General features: G+C 39.1%; 1 protein-coding gene across 7 annotated transcripts in view; it reads right to left on the reverse strand.

Annotated features, from left to right (window-relative positions):
• Positions 1-7,681: 7,681 nt before the first annotated feature.
• The window catches only part of CSE1L (chromosome segregation 1 like), a 184,244-nt gene continuing 177,386 nt past the window's right edge, over positions 7,682-14,539 (reverse strand). For all 7 annotated transcript variants that reach the window (XM_029612426.1, XM_029612429.1, XM_029612428.1 and 4 more), the window contains one exon: positions 7,682-9,002. In XM_029612426.1, the coding sequence (XP_029468286.1) occupies positions 8,913-9,002 (90 nt within the window). In that variant the 3' untranslated portion in view covers positions 7,682-8,912. The remainder of the gene's footprint in view (positions 9,003-14,539) is intronic.

Genomic DNA, 14,539 nt, shown 5'->3' on the forward strand with positions numbered 1-14,539 from the left:
TACATTATAACAGGGAAAGTGGAACTAGGCTGTTAGAAATTGTTTAACCTATCCTTTTTCTAACTGGAGAGAAGGGTATATAAGCAGGAGAAAGTGCTTACAAGGTAAGAATTATATACAAATTTACATAGTGTATACGATTAAGCAAGTTTTATCAAAGTGCAATTAGGCGAAAAACAGTTCCTTTGAGTTGCGGAAAGGGACGCAACCGTGGGGTATGTGACTGTGTGGGTGACCCTGAGGCTTCTTCAAGGGTATGCTTGGGCAAACAGCCAAGTTTTAAATTTTTTTCTGAAAGTGATATGGCAATGTTCCTGGCGGAGATCTGGCGGGAGAGAGTTCCAATGATGCGGCCCAGCAATTGATAGTGCTCGTTTTTCAATAGTGTTGTGAAGAACGGATTTTTTGGGGGAACCTGGAGGGAATCTCTATGCAGATCTGGTGGGTCTTGCAGAGGAGTGTGGTTTGAGGGGTATGGTAAGTTGGAGTGAGGATTCCTGAAATAAGGTTTTGTGGATAATAGTAAGTGTCTTGAAGAGAATTCTGTAGCGAATGGGTAGCCAGTGAAGTATTTTTAGAATCGGGGTGATGTGGTCCATGCGGCGGGAGTTTGTGAGGATCCTGGCTGCAGCGTTTTGCAGCATTTGAAGAGGTTTAGTAGAAGAGGCCGGGAGACCAAGCAACAGCGCATTACAATAATCAATCTTTGAGAATAGTATGGCTTGAAGGACTGAACGGTAATCGTGGAAGTGTAGGAGAGGTCTTAACTGTTTTAATACTTGTAGTTTGTAAAAGCCTTCTTTGGTGGTGTTGTTGATGAATTTTTTAAAGTTCATTCTAGAGTCTAGGAAGGCCCCAAGGTCTCTCACTTGATTTACTAGAGGTGTGTTAGTATTGATGGCTAGCGGGTTATCATCATTAGGGGAAATGACTAGCAGTTCGGTCTTGGACGTATTGAGAACGAGGCAGAGACTTGTAAGAAGGAGGTTGATGGCGTGGAGGCAGCTATTCCAGTAGTTTAGTGTCGGAGACGGGTTCTTTGATGGGGATAAGGATCTGCACGTCATCCGCATAGATGAAGTTTGTGAGGTTGAGATTATTGAGGAGTTGGCATAGGGGGAGAAGATATATGTTGAATAGGGTCGGCGAGAGCGAGGAACCCTGGGGAACTCCTTGTTTGGCAGCTACAGGGTGAGACTCTTTGTTGATTATTTTTACTTTATAGTATCTGTCGCTTAGAAAGGATTTTAACCAGAGGAGTGCAGCACCTGAGATGCCTATTTCCATCAGACGGTTGATGAGGATTGTGTGGTTAACTGTGTCGAATGCTGCCAAGATGTCTAGCAGAGCTAGTAGGTATGATTGACCTTTGTTGAGGCCCAACAGGATGTTGTCAGTTAATGAGAGTAGGAGAGCTTCTGTATGTCTGCGTTTCCTGAAACCGAATTGCGATGGATATAGAATGTCGTGGGATTCGAGGTAGTCTGTGAGTCTAGTATTGACCAGTTTTTCCATTAGCTTGGCTATGAAAGGTAGGTTAGCGATAGGGCGAAAATTTGTGGGGTTAGATGGGTCCAAGTTGGGTTTTTTTTAGTAAAGGTTTCAGCGAGGCTGTTTTTAAAGCGTCCGGGACTGTTCCGTTTGTGAGTGAACAGTTTATGATGTCAGCCAAAGGTTTGGCGATGATGCTAGGAATTGTGAGGAGTTTGGTCGGGATTTGGCCTATTGGGTGCGATGAGGGCTTCATTTTCTTGATGATAGATTCTATTTCCAGGGATGTAGTATCAAAAGATTCTAGAGACCGTTTGTGTGTCGATGGGGCGTGGTTTTGGTCAGGTGGAGGCTGGGAGTTATGAATGGGGTTAGGAATGGGGTTAGAAGATGTTAGCGGGATAAGTAGATTTTTTATTTTGCTACCTTAATAGTTTTCACCACATCCTCTAGCAATTAATTCCAAAGCTTAATTAAATGTTGAGTAAAAAAAATATTCTCTTAGTTTTAAATGTATCACCTAGTAACTTCCATTGTGTGTCCCATAACCTTTGTACTCTTTGAAAGAGTAAACTGATTAACAGGTCCCTCTTGCAATTTCTCACAATCCTCTTGTGATTTAACAACTTTGAATAATTTGGTGTCATCTGCAAATTTGATCACCTCACTAGTCCCCATTTTCAGGTTGTTTATTAATATATTAAAAAAAGCAGTGGTCTCAGAACAGATACCTGAGCCACTCCACAATTCACCTCTCCCCACTGGGATAATCTATTTAGCCCTACTCTGTATTTTCTATCTTTTAAGCAGTTCCCCCCATCTGTGATAATTTCCTAAGAAGTCTCTCATAAGGGACTTTGTCAAATGCTTTCTGGAAATCCAGATACACTATATCAACTGGCTCACCTTTATCCATGTTTATGTATGTAAAAAAAAAATGTGGCAGATTGGGAAGTCAAGACTTCACTTTGTTAAATCCATGTTGGCTTTGTCCCAAGAAACTATATCTATTTGTTCATGATGACAGTTTCTATCATTTTGCCTGGTACTGGTCTGTTTCCAGGATCATCCCTTAAGCCCTTTTTAAAAATTGGCACTATATAGGTAACCCTCCAGTCTTCAGATACCATAGACTTATGATAGTAATTTGTAAACTAATAGCAAGTCAGCAATTTCATTTTTCAGCACTCTGGGATGTATACCCTCTTGTCCAGGTGATTTGCTACTCTTTAGTTTGTCAATTTGCCCTACTACATCTTCCAGGTTCACAGATTTGTTTCAGTTGTGCAGAATCATCTTTGAATATCTTTTCTGGTATGGGTATCTCTCTTACATCTTTCTCGGTGAAGACTGAAGCAAAGAATTTATTTAGTCTCTCTACTACAGCTTTGTCATCCCTAAGTGCCCCTTTTACCCCTTGATCTCTGTTGATCATCTAATGGTCCAAGCTGATTCCCCTACAGGTTGTCTTTGAATGTACTCAAAAGTTTTTATTATGAGTTTTTGCTTCCATGGCAATATTCTTTTCAAATTTTTAGCCTGCCTTATAAATATTTTGCATCTAACTTGCCAGTGCTTACTTATTCTGTTGCTGTTTTCTTTATTCAGACCCCTTTTCCATTTCTTGACATATGTTTTTAGCTATTATAGCCTCTCTCACCTCACCATTTAACTATTCTGGTAGTCATTCAACTTTCTTTCCATCTTTTTTAATGCATGGAATACATCTGGTCTGGGCTTCCAAGATGGTATTTTTAAACATCCATGCCTGATGTAAACTCTAAGGGCCTGATTTAAAAAAACATTTACTTGAGTAAAACTGGGTTTTACTCAAGTAAATGCACTTTACTTGCTGTGATCACTATTGCTAAGTGGCTCCCAACATGTTTACTCTTGCACCAAATCCGGTGTTCCACTAAGGACTAAGTCTAAAATGGTTTCCCCTCGTTGCACCAATTGCTCCATGAAGCAGTCATTTATTTCATCTAGGAACTTTACCTCTCTAGCATGTCCTGATATGACATTCACCCAGTCAATAGTGGGGTAATTGAAGTCACTATTACTGTGCTGCTGATTTTCTTATCTTCCCTAATTTCTTTTAGCATTTCATTGTCTATGTTCATTCTAGACAGGTGGACTAATACACCCCCACTTCTATTTTATTTCCCTTTTCACTTGGAATTTCTATACATAAAGATTCAACATTGCATTTGGATTATTGCAGAACGTTTATCCTGTTTGACTCAATGCCCTCTAATATAAGGTAGCACCCCTCCACCTGTTTGATCTATCCTATCATATTGATGTAATTTGTACCCTATTGGTTATCCTCCTTCCACCAGGTCTCTAAGATATCAATTATATCAATCTCTTCATCCAACTCTCCCATCAAATTTTTTAAACTTCTAGCAATTTTATACAGACATTTCAAAGTATGTTTTTTGTTTGCATTAAACTGCTAGTCAGTTGACAGGGGTAATTTGAAATTTTTCTGGTTTGCTCTTTACTTAAAGGCACCTAGTCCAATTGAGCATTTATTGCAACCTCTCTACTGGGATGCCCTAATTTCCCTGTTCATGTGTTATCCTTCAAAGATACATCATTCTGAACTGTGTGCTTCCGAGCCACTGTCTGCTTTCCACCATCTAGTTTAAAAGCTGTGCTATTTCCTTTTTAAAGGTTAGTGCCAGCAAGCCTGGTTCCATTCTGGTTAACGTGTGTCTTATATTGCTCTGAATGATATTACATCAATTGAGATCTTGCCACTTCCCTGATTATCTTGCTTCACTATTTGTTATTTATATTTCGCTTTTCGGCATGTTAAAGTGAATTACATTCATGTACTGTAGGTATTTCCCTATACCCACTACTTAAATTACCTTCATAGAAAACTTACAATGTCCAACAATCTCTCCTCCTGAATTTAAGACCATTACTTGTTCTTTCCATGGTGAAGACTGAGAACCATCAATTACCACGCTCTCTGTCATTCTTCAAGGACTATTACGCTACCCCTTAATGTGCTCTTTTCTAAAGTTAATAAAGCTAGACTTCTTAAACTGATCTTTATAGGTTGTTGATGTCTCTAATCATTTCTGATCTTTTCTAGATTCTTACACAGAAACATAGAAAGGAAGGTAGAAAAGGATCAAATGGTCCATCCAGTCTACCTAACGAGCTTGTTAAGGTGCAGGTTACTCCCATGTTTCTCTTAAGGGTAGTAACTGTGCCGTAATCCCCAAGTCTTATGATACCCATAAAAATTGCAGCTAGTAATATTTTTTATTGGGTGATGTGCTTTCTTGAGAATTTAGACATTGTTGCTTGATATGCTTTGCTTATGGACTTGGTCATAGAAGCAGTCCTGTACATTTTCCCCTTATGTCTGCATATCAATACTCAGACTTGGTGCTCTTCCTACTGTAATGCTTGGTAGACGATCAAAGATTAAACATCCCAGTGGCTGTGCTGTATTCAGAGGACCTGGGTTCGATTTTAGGTCAGGTCTTCTGCTCCCCAGCTGAGCTGGGAATGCTATGGAGGCAGCATTCACAGTCCATTGGGCTGGCAGAGTGATGGGAGACCTTGTCATCACACAATGTTGACACCTAGTGCTGGATTTAGGTCCCAGAATTGTAGGATTCCAGAAGGAGCCCTTGTGTGTGGCCCTTAAGTACAGTCACTGCAATGATTGGTGTGAAGTGATTTGGGGGGGGGGGGGGGGGGGGAGACAAAAATCCCAACAGAGGCTGGTTCCAATGGAACTGGAAACCCACAGGAGCAGGAGAAAATTATCTGGCCAAAAAGAAAAATGTTGTAACAAAGTTTAGGAGATTTTACAATGTGAAAAAAGTTTGATTGGCTGATTTGAAAATATTTCCCAATTTCAAATGTGAGCTAACAGGACTTGAACCCTGGATATCCAGAAGCAAAAGATTAGTCATTAGCAGTCTATTCTGAACCATTCACCTAAGATAGTTTAACGTCTCAGTACTTCCTGCTTTGTCTTATTTTCAGTGTGTGAGGATAATCGAGTAGTGGTCTTTGGGATATATTTAGTGGCAAGGAATTCAGAACCTGTACAGCTTTTAACTGATACTTCATCTTGGTGACATTAACCTTAGCATTATTTAATGTTAATTTGAGAACTCATTTATTTGCATGTTACAATATTTTCCTTGGAAATTCAAAAGGTGTGGCATATACTTTTAGTATTTGATGTGTAAACTATGAATTGTATGGTTACTTTTTAATAAGTACAGCCTATAGGGAGGTATGCCTAGAGTGGTCCATTCAGAAACCAAAAGAATATTTTTATCTGAATATTCAGTCAGAATGAAAGACGGTCATTCTGTCAAAATAATCATATGTTGATTATTTCAATGAAAACACACTTCTTAAAAGCTTACCGGTCTCAGCATTTAAAAAAAAACCTTTGAAATGCAAGATCAAGCATCTTATAACATAGTAATGATGGCAGAAAAGGACCAAAATGGTCCATCCAGTCTGCCCAGCAAGCTTCTTATGGTAGTATCTGCCATGCTGTGCAGGTTACCCCCATGTTTCTCTTTTACTGGATAAGCCTTCTTGAAAATTCAGACAGTGCTGCTTGACTTGCTTTGCTTATGGACTTGACCGTAGAAGTCGTCGAGTGCTTTTCCCCTTATGTCTGCATATCAGTACCTCAGACTGTAGAAGTCTGGGCCCGTGTTGATTGTTGTCTGAATCCATACCTCTTTCCCACCTCCACCCCTGCCATCAAAGCGGAGAGTAATGTTGTAGTTATCATGCATTACGTAGGTGAGCCGGAAAGGACAAATTTACTTAGTTGCTAATGGTGTTTCTTGGCGTTCTCCTAGAATAACGCAGGCTGAAGGGTTATTATAGGAGAAGGCAGCCCTGGAACCTCAGGTCAAATTTTTCCAAAGGTCCTGAAAAGAACTGCCTTACTGGGTCATATCAAAGGTCCATCAAGCCCAGTAACCTGTTCTAACAGTGGCCAATCCAGGCACACGTAGCTGGCAGGATCCTAAATAGATTCCATGCTGCTTATGCTCAAGGATAAGGAGTGGATTTCCTAAAGTCTATCTGGTTAATAAGTTTATGGACTTTTCCTCCAGGAATTTGTCTAAACCATTTTTAATCTCAATTGTTTATTAATGTATACCCTTTCCCACAGTGGTAGGGCCACCACTGTTTCCCCCATCACAACAGTCAAACACTATATATATATATATATTTTTTTTTAAAGACATTTGTCCTATAAGCTTTGTGGAGAACCATGGAAAGTCTATAAGGCTGATGTATTAACCTGCTGTGGATTACTAGCCTTATTCACATGAAAGTTTTCTACCCACACAAACGAGCTGGGTAGAAAACTTGTGCACAAATCTAAGCTTGGAGTGTCAAAAAAAAAAAAAAAAGGTAACTGATGTAACATAGTAACATAGCAATGATCGCAGAAAAAGACCAAATGGTCCATCCAGTCTGCCCAGCAAGCTTCCCATGGTAGTAAATGCTGCTCCGTGCAGGTTACCCCCATGATTCTGTTAAGGGTAGTAACTGCCGCTCTGTGCTGGTTACCACCAGGCCCACTACCCCCATGCTTTTTTTCCATTTATTCCCATTCTCTAACTTTTAGTGATCCACAGTGTTTATCCCACGCCCCATTGAAATCCTTCATGGTTTTAGTCTTTACCACGTCCTCCGGAAGGGCATTCCAGGCATCCACCACCCTAATTGAGTCTTCAAACATGAGGCCCTTAAATTGAACATTGTTCAACATTGGTAAGACCACTGGTGAAGTACAGAGTGAGAGAATTATTTAATGTGTTTTACATATAACATTCCTCATATCTCAGTATGGCATTATTTGTTGAAAGAACACTATATTGCTGGTCTCTATTTGAAGTATAAGCCCTAGGTCTTTTCTTAGCAAAAATCAATCTGCAAGGGATCTCCAATCACTCCATGGTCTTTATGGGAGAAAAAGGAGATCGAGGAAGAGGCCAAAAAATAAAAAGAATACTGGCACTCCTTTCACAGGCCATTTATACTCTTGTAATTTATTTTTTTACTTTTGTGAAACCCACATGTAACTGAGAACACCGCAGCACTGATTAGATGGCATGGAAAATGTTTTTGAATACCATGGTATAAAAAACAGAACTATACCATTTCACAAACAAAATAGTTTTGTCATTTGACAGATTCTTTAATTATGCAAAAATGTTCATGCACAACGTAAACTTTAGATTGTTAAATTACTTTTGTACAGGGTACATTGCCCAAGAAAGATGACCCAATTATTCTGAAGGCTTTAATTTATTATACATTTGTGTCTTTAAAAATGAGACCTCTATACAGTCGCTTTAGGTTTCTATTGTTTCTCATATAGAGCAAATCAATCAACTAGTATAGTGCTGTACAGGTGTCGATATTTTGCAATCAATTCATCTCCTGGTCTACAACATTCTGCTCTGACCCTGTCAGTGCCACTAATAGGTATAATGCTTAGGTCACAGGTAGCAAAGAGCCAGTTCTTTAAAAAAATGAACAAAATTGGCAGGACGCAATGTACGGCAACGTGGCAACACTGAACAGCTGTTTTCCACCCCTCCTCATGCCCCTGCCAAAATGCTATTATATATAACAAAGAAAACCTACAGAACAGAAAGATCTTGGCTTGTAACTGATGCAGCTCATCCAACCGCTAACTTAACAAGTCACATGTTTTGAAAAATTTTTGCATTGTTAAGACTTGAAAAGGAGACAGACAAAAGAACAGCATTACAAGTATTACAACTCAATTCACAAAAGCTAGTCTTCTCAAATGATTGCATTACTTAGCACAAAACACAAACTTGTTGAAAGACACCAGGACTAGATGGTAGTTCACAAATAGAGTACTGATGACATTAAAGAAAACATAACTCACCTACAGTTCTGCAATAGAGATCTGGTCTCGTTTTTGTTGATTATCCTCAAACAATAAGTGCACATTACTAGATATTTTAAACAAATGCTTCTTATTTATTCACATTTTAGATGAAGAAAAAAGAGAAAAGAAAATACAGATAACAGCATCAAAATGAACAGGAATAGACAGAAAATGACATCTACAAACATTGCTTTCCATAATTTCCAAATGTTATTTAAACACAGCAAATGCAAAACATGAATCAATCCGTACAATAAGTTAACTGTCACTGCTATGCCTTTGAAATAAAATGGGAACTGCAAAGTTACTCCAAGTCCATCCAACTCTTTCAATTTCACTTAAAGCCACACCTAATATCTGATGAGATGGATGCCGTGATACATTCTGAAGTAGAAAATTTGTTTTATGCAAGTTCTGCTGAGAAGACAAAGTTCTTTATAACCAAACAGGTTTTGATCTTTGCTCTTCAAACCTACAGACTTCAGAGTAGTGTGACATTTGCAGCCTGAAGGTATCCCTGCAGATACTGCAGTGCTTCTGCATTCAGACTAGTGCTCAGCATAGATGTGACCTACAAAAAAAATAATGAAGAAAATGAATCACATTATGTTTATTGCTCATTATACAGAATATTGGGACTGCATCCAGCTGTGTCACCAACATACTCTTCCCCATCCTGCAATTTCAACAAAGCATCAAAGACAAGACATCAGCAAATTTGCTTAGCCTGATCAAGAAAACATGGCAGAAAGATACAGACAGTTTCAATTATATTAGGAGCCACCAGCCTGATTAAAATTAACTGCCAAGTGCAGTTCAATATGTTGTCATATTGCACCCTATGAAAGAGAAAGATTCTTTTTGGCACACTACAAGTACTAAGAACACCACTAACAGTATACCTGAAAGATTGAGATTGTATACCACACCCCCTGGCTTACTAATGAGGTTCATTCTTGTCATAGGATGTGCAAAACGGTGAAATTTAGTTTTACCTGATAATTAATTTTCCCAGAGAATTGCCAAACTAGCACAGACAAATGGGTTATGTTCCCGAACCAGTAGATAGAGGGAGAGCGCAATTGGTTTGCTGATATCACTCTATATAGGGTCCTGGGCTTTCCTCAGCTTGCTGATATTTTATTTATTTATTTAAAAATGTTTCTATACCATCGTTAAGTTAAATACCATCACAATGGTTTACAGAAGGGCACGATAAAGAGAAATATGGGTGGTATAGATTACAAATTACTCGTGTGCCATCATAGTACGGTAACAATTTAAAATAATAAACTAGGTGTGTAAGTTAAACCTGATTGTTAGGAACAAATTAGGCAGTTTGATTTTAACATTAATATGCTTATGTAGGTTACTAAAAACTTCTAGCTTGGTGCATCCTTATCGCTCAACTATTTTTCTCCTTTTATCTTTATAAAATGCTTGTTTAAAAAGCCAGGTTTTCAGATTAGTTTTGAATAATTTCAGACTTGTCTGTAGTCTTATTTCAAGTGGCATGGTATTCCAGAGTACAGGACCAGCCAGTGACAGTGCTCTTTCCCTTACTTGCGTGAGATGTGCTGATTTGATAGAGGGGACAGTTAGTAGAGCTTTATTTGCAGATCTCAGGTTTCTTTGTGGTATGTGCACGCGCAGTGCCGTGTTAAGCCAGTTGGCTTTATCATCGTGGATTAGTTTATGGATTATACAAAGTGCTTTATATTGTATTCTTTGTTCAATTGGAAGCCAGTGGAGTTCAGCAAGTGTTCCTGTATTATGGTCACTCTTTTTTTTGCCTGTCAAAACTCTGGCAGCGGAATTTTGCAATATTTGTAGAGGCCTAATTGTAGTTTGAGGTAGTCCTAAAAGCAGGGAGTTACAATAATCTGTGCTAGCGAAAATCATTGCTTGTAGAACTGTGCGAAAATTGTTAATCGTTAGAGGTTTTAGTCTTCTTAGGATCATTAGTTTTGCATAACCTTCTTTTATTTTCTGTGAGATGTGTTTCATGTTTAGCTCAGGGTCAATTATTACTCCTAGATCCCTAACTTTGGTTGATAACTCGGTGGTTTGAATATTTTTGATTGTGAATGTTGGTTGTGTGTGGTGAGTGTTTTTACGTTCAAGGTATAAGAATTCAGTTTTGTCAATGTTTATTACCAATTCCATCTGGTTTAGGAGCTGTTTGATTATTTCTAGGTACATATTGGCTAGTTTCATTGTTTCTTCAATGGTGTTTGGAATGGGTAACAGTAATTGTATATCATCTGCGTAAATGTAATGTATGATTCCCAGTCCTGCTAGTAAGTGACATACTGGGAGGAGGTAGATGTTAAAGAGTGTTGCAGATAGGGCTGATCCCTGTGGGACACCAGTTAGCAGTTTGACTTTGTCTGAAAGTGCATTTTTGATTTGTACCTGACATCTATTGTTTAAGTACGACTCGAACCATTTTAACGTTTTGTTAGTGAGTCCTATTTCTTTCAGTCTATTGATTAGTATTCTGAGATTTACAGTGTCAAATGCTGCAGAGAGATCTAATAGAACCAGAATGTAGTGTGCTCCTGTGTCGAATCCTCTTAAGATATTATCTGATAGAGCTAATAGCAACATTTCTGTACTGTAGTGTTGCGGAATCCATGTTGTGCTGGATATAGTATGTTATTTTCAAGGTGGTTCGATAGTTGTTTTTGAACTGATTTTTTCGATTAGTTTGGCTATTAGGGGTAAGTTGGAGACTGCTGATATTTTCTGTAATAAGCTAACAAACTCCTCCCTGCCCCTGGGTAATGGGGTTGGGGAGGAGTTTCAATAGGGAGAGAAAACAGCAGCATTCCTTAGAACCATGAGAAACCGGCCAACAAGCAGCCTAACAAGGCCTTAAAACTGTAAACTATACAAATTTTAGACATACAAATACATTCAGCAAAACCAGTGGGCAAGCAAGACATAGTGAACCAACCAACAATCTGGAAAGAAAATAATCAAGCCAGAAAAAATTTCACTTTTCTCATCATCCTGCAAGACTAGTCCAGACAAGTGTGATGTACCAAAGTCATCCCTCAGACTAGGTGGGATACTGTCAGCCCCATTCTCAAACCGCTCAACTCAGTTAGCATCCCCTTTGGCTCAAACATCCAAACTATAATGCTTTCTCAATGAATGCAAGTGTTTTCAAGAAGCCGCCCGGCAAATCTCCATTGGAGAAAAAAGACAAAGCTCCAACAACAAAGAGGCCTGAGCCTTAGTTGAATGAGTCGTAAGACCTCTGGGAAGACCTTTAGCAATGTAAGTTGAGTTGATAGCTTCCTTAATCCATTGAGCTATGGAAGCTTTAGAGGACACTCCCCCTTCCTTTATCCACTAAAAGGAACAAACAAATGGAGAAATCTCCTAAAGGAGTTAGACACTTTCCCATATTGCAGAAGACTCTGAACATTCAATCCAGAAGGTCCTTGGATCCCTTCATCAAGGAACTTTTCTAGAAGAATGGAAGAAAACTCATCTGGTAGGGATGAAACTGCAAGACTGCCTTTAGTAAAAAGAACCATGTAGATCAATACCACCTGTTCCGAGAGCATCTAAAATGAGACTCTGCGGGAAACAACCTACAGATCCCAAATCTGCCTCCCCAAACAAAAAGCATCTTCAAAGTTGAATATTTCAGAGGCATATCCTTAAGAGGCTTAAAGGAAGCTGCCCCTATAGCAGGCAATGACCTCAACTTGCACCCTGAGAGAATAAAGTGCTAGCCCTTTCTCCAGGTCTCCTATAAAAAGGTGAAGCCACTAATACCTTTAAAGCGAAATCATTATCCAAGCACCAATCCTCCAATATCCTTCACACCTTAGCATACGCTATGGACACAGACCTCTTTTGGGCCTATAAAAGTTTATACACCACCTTGCCAAGATAGCCTTTTCTAAATCAACGCACCCTATTAATGGCTAAACCATGAGATGGAATGGAGCTGATCTTCACATATTACAGATCCTTGCACCAAGAGATCCCTGTCCTGAGGGAACTTAAGAGGCTCTCCCTCTGATTCTCACAAGAAACCCAAACCCAGAACGACTGGGCCAATCTGATGCACCTAGACTTGAAGGGATTAGCTAGCTACCCTGAAAAAGTGTGTGCGCAACTAACAAAAACTGAGTACAGGTCTAGCAATACAAAATGGACATTGAGCTACATAATGGCCCTTGCACTTTTAATGTGAATGCCAATAAGGCTGAAGAGAAGAAACCTGCTATTGTTCTCCATATAGAATAATTTGTCTTCACCTTATAATTTAGCTGAACATGCCGGACACAAGCTTACAAAGCACCGTGGCCTTGACAAACTTTGCATCTAGTTGTGAATCCAGTTCTATTAGCCATGTCTTCCAGCACATATCATCCACATGAAATCTGCAAGCACATAACACCTAAGAAGCAATCTCAGAAGCCCAGCAATTCTTTGCCAGTGGATTGTGGTAATATCCAATATCAATTTTTGGATCCTATGCAGAGACAGAAATAGTAGCCCTAAAGGTGGCCTAACACAGAATTTCAGTGAACTAGTCTAAGACTGTGCAACAGCTGAGAACTGATTGGATCATGACTTCCAACAAGGCTTCTAGCCAAGCTTCAAGACTGAGCTGCCCACTCAGCCCAGCCCTAAGTGGGATTATCTTCAAAATTATCCTTGCACGTGTTTTTGCAAGCTAAGCTAATGTTCTTTCCTGCCTCCTGTCTGCACACAAAATAACAGTCTTCTATAAGTGCTTCAGGACCACTGCCCTGGGATTGTGGTTTTAATCTGTCATTTTCCAACCAGGAGTTCAGCTGGCTGCCTTCCATGTCGAGATGGGACCTGATCAGACTGAGATGGACAACCCAAATGCAGTAGAGAGTGAGAGAAACTCGAGATGTTTTCAGTACCCCTGATGCACGTAAGATTATCTGGTTTAGCTGGTTAATTGTTACTTATTAAACTGGACAGTTAATTTGCAATGTATCTCTTCAATAATGTATCCCACACTTATCGAACTACATTGGCTCCCAATACACTCACGAATACTGTACAAAGCACTCTCCTTCATCCATAAAAGTCTGTTAAATTCAAACCTCAACTGGATCAACCCCCCTCTCCTCCCCCGCACCTCTAATAGACCTACCCGCCCAGCCCTACAAGGAACCCTACGTACCCAATCCATCAAATCTATCAAACTCTCCTCCACCATAAGCAGAGCTTTTTCCCTTGCTGGCCCCACCATATGGAACTCCTTGCCTCATGATATACGCATGGAGACCTCCACTTCCAAATTAAAAAAAAAAACTTAAAACCTGGTTGTTCCAGCAAGCTTACCCCATGTCACCTCCCCCCCATATAAAAATTCCCTAACAACAATCGAGTAACATATCAACACATCATTCCTGTTACCTCCTCCTCCGAATTTTGACTAAGAATACTTTATTTATTAATTGACTAAGAATACTTTATTTATTAATTTTTTATTATGCTTATCAGTATTATCCATACTTCCTGTTAATTATATTCGTCTGTTACTTGTAAGGGCTCTGCCCAAAAGTTATTTGTTTTATGTAAACCGATACGATGTGCGAATGGCTATCGGTATAGAAGAGACTTTAAATAAATAAATAAATAATCTCTGAATGTGCAAACTGGACTAAGCATATACATATAGGGGCAGCAATAATGTAATTACACTAATATCTATAACAAAATTTAATAGATTCAAACCATCATATTTTTATTTATCATCTCTTACTAAACCACATTAGATATCTATACACATATCAAGCTATGGTATACATTCAAAACTGACGCATGTGAACATGTTACCAGTACACGCCACAATTTTTAAATCATAATCTTCAAAGCACATAACCCCATGTGAACAAGTAACCACATTATGTTATTACAACACCCATACATACTCACTCATTCATAAATCATACCATCCAAACATCACACATATCTAAAAACCCTCACCTAAAACCCCCCCAACAACCATCCCTAAAATCCACGTCACCCTTCCCAACAAGGACCCTTGTTTCGCCCCATTCGGGCTTCGTCAGGGGATAAAGAATAATATTTGTAAATGCA

This window comes from Rhinatrema bivittatum, chromosome 8 (assembly GCF_901001135.1).
Source record: "Rhinatrema bivittatum chromosome 8, aRhiBiv1.1, whole genome shotgun sequence".
In the NCBI taxonomy this organism is placed as follows: domain Eukaryota; kingdom Metazoa; phylum Chordata; class Amphibia; order Gymnophiona; family Rhinatrematidae; genus Rhinatrema; species Rhinatrema bivittatum.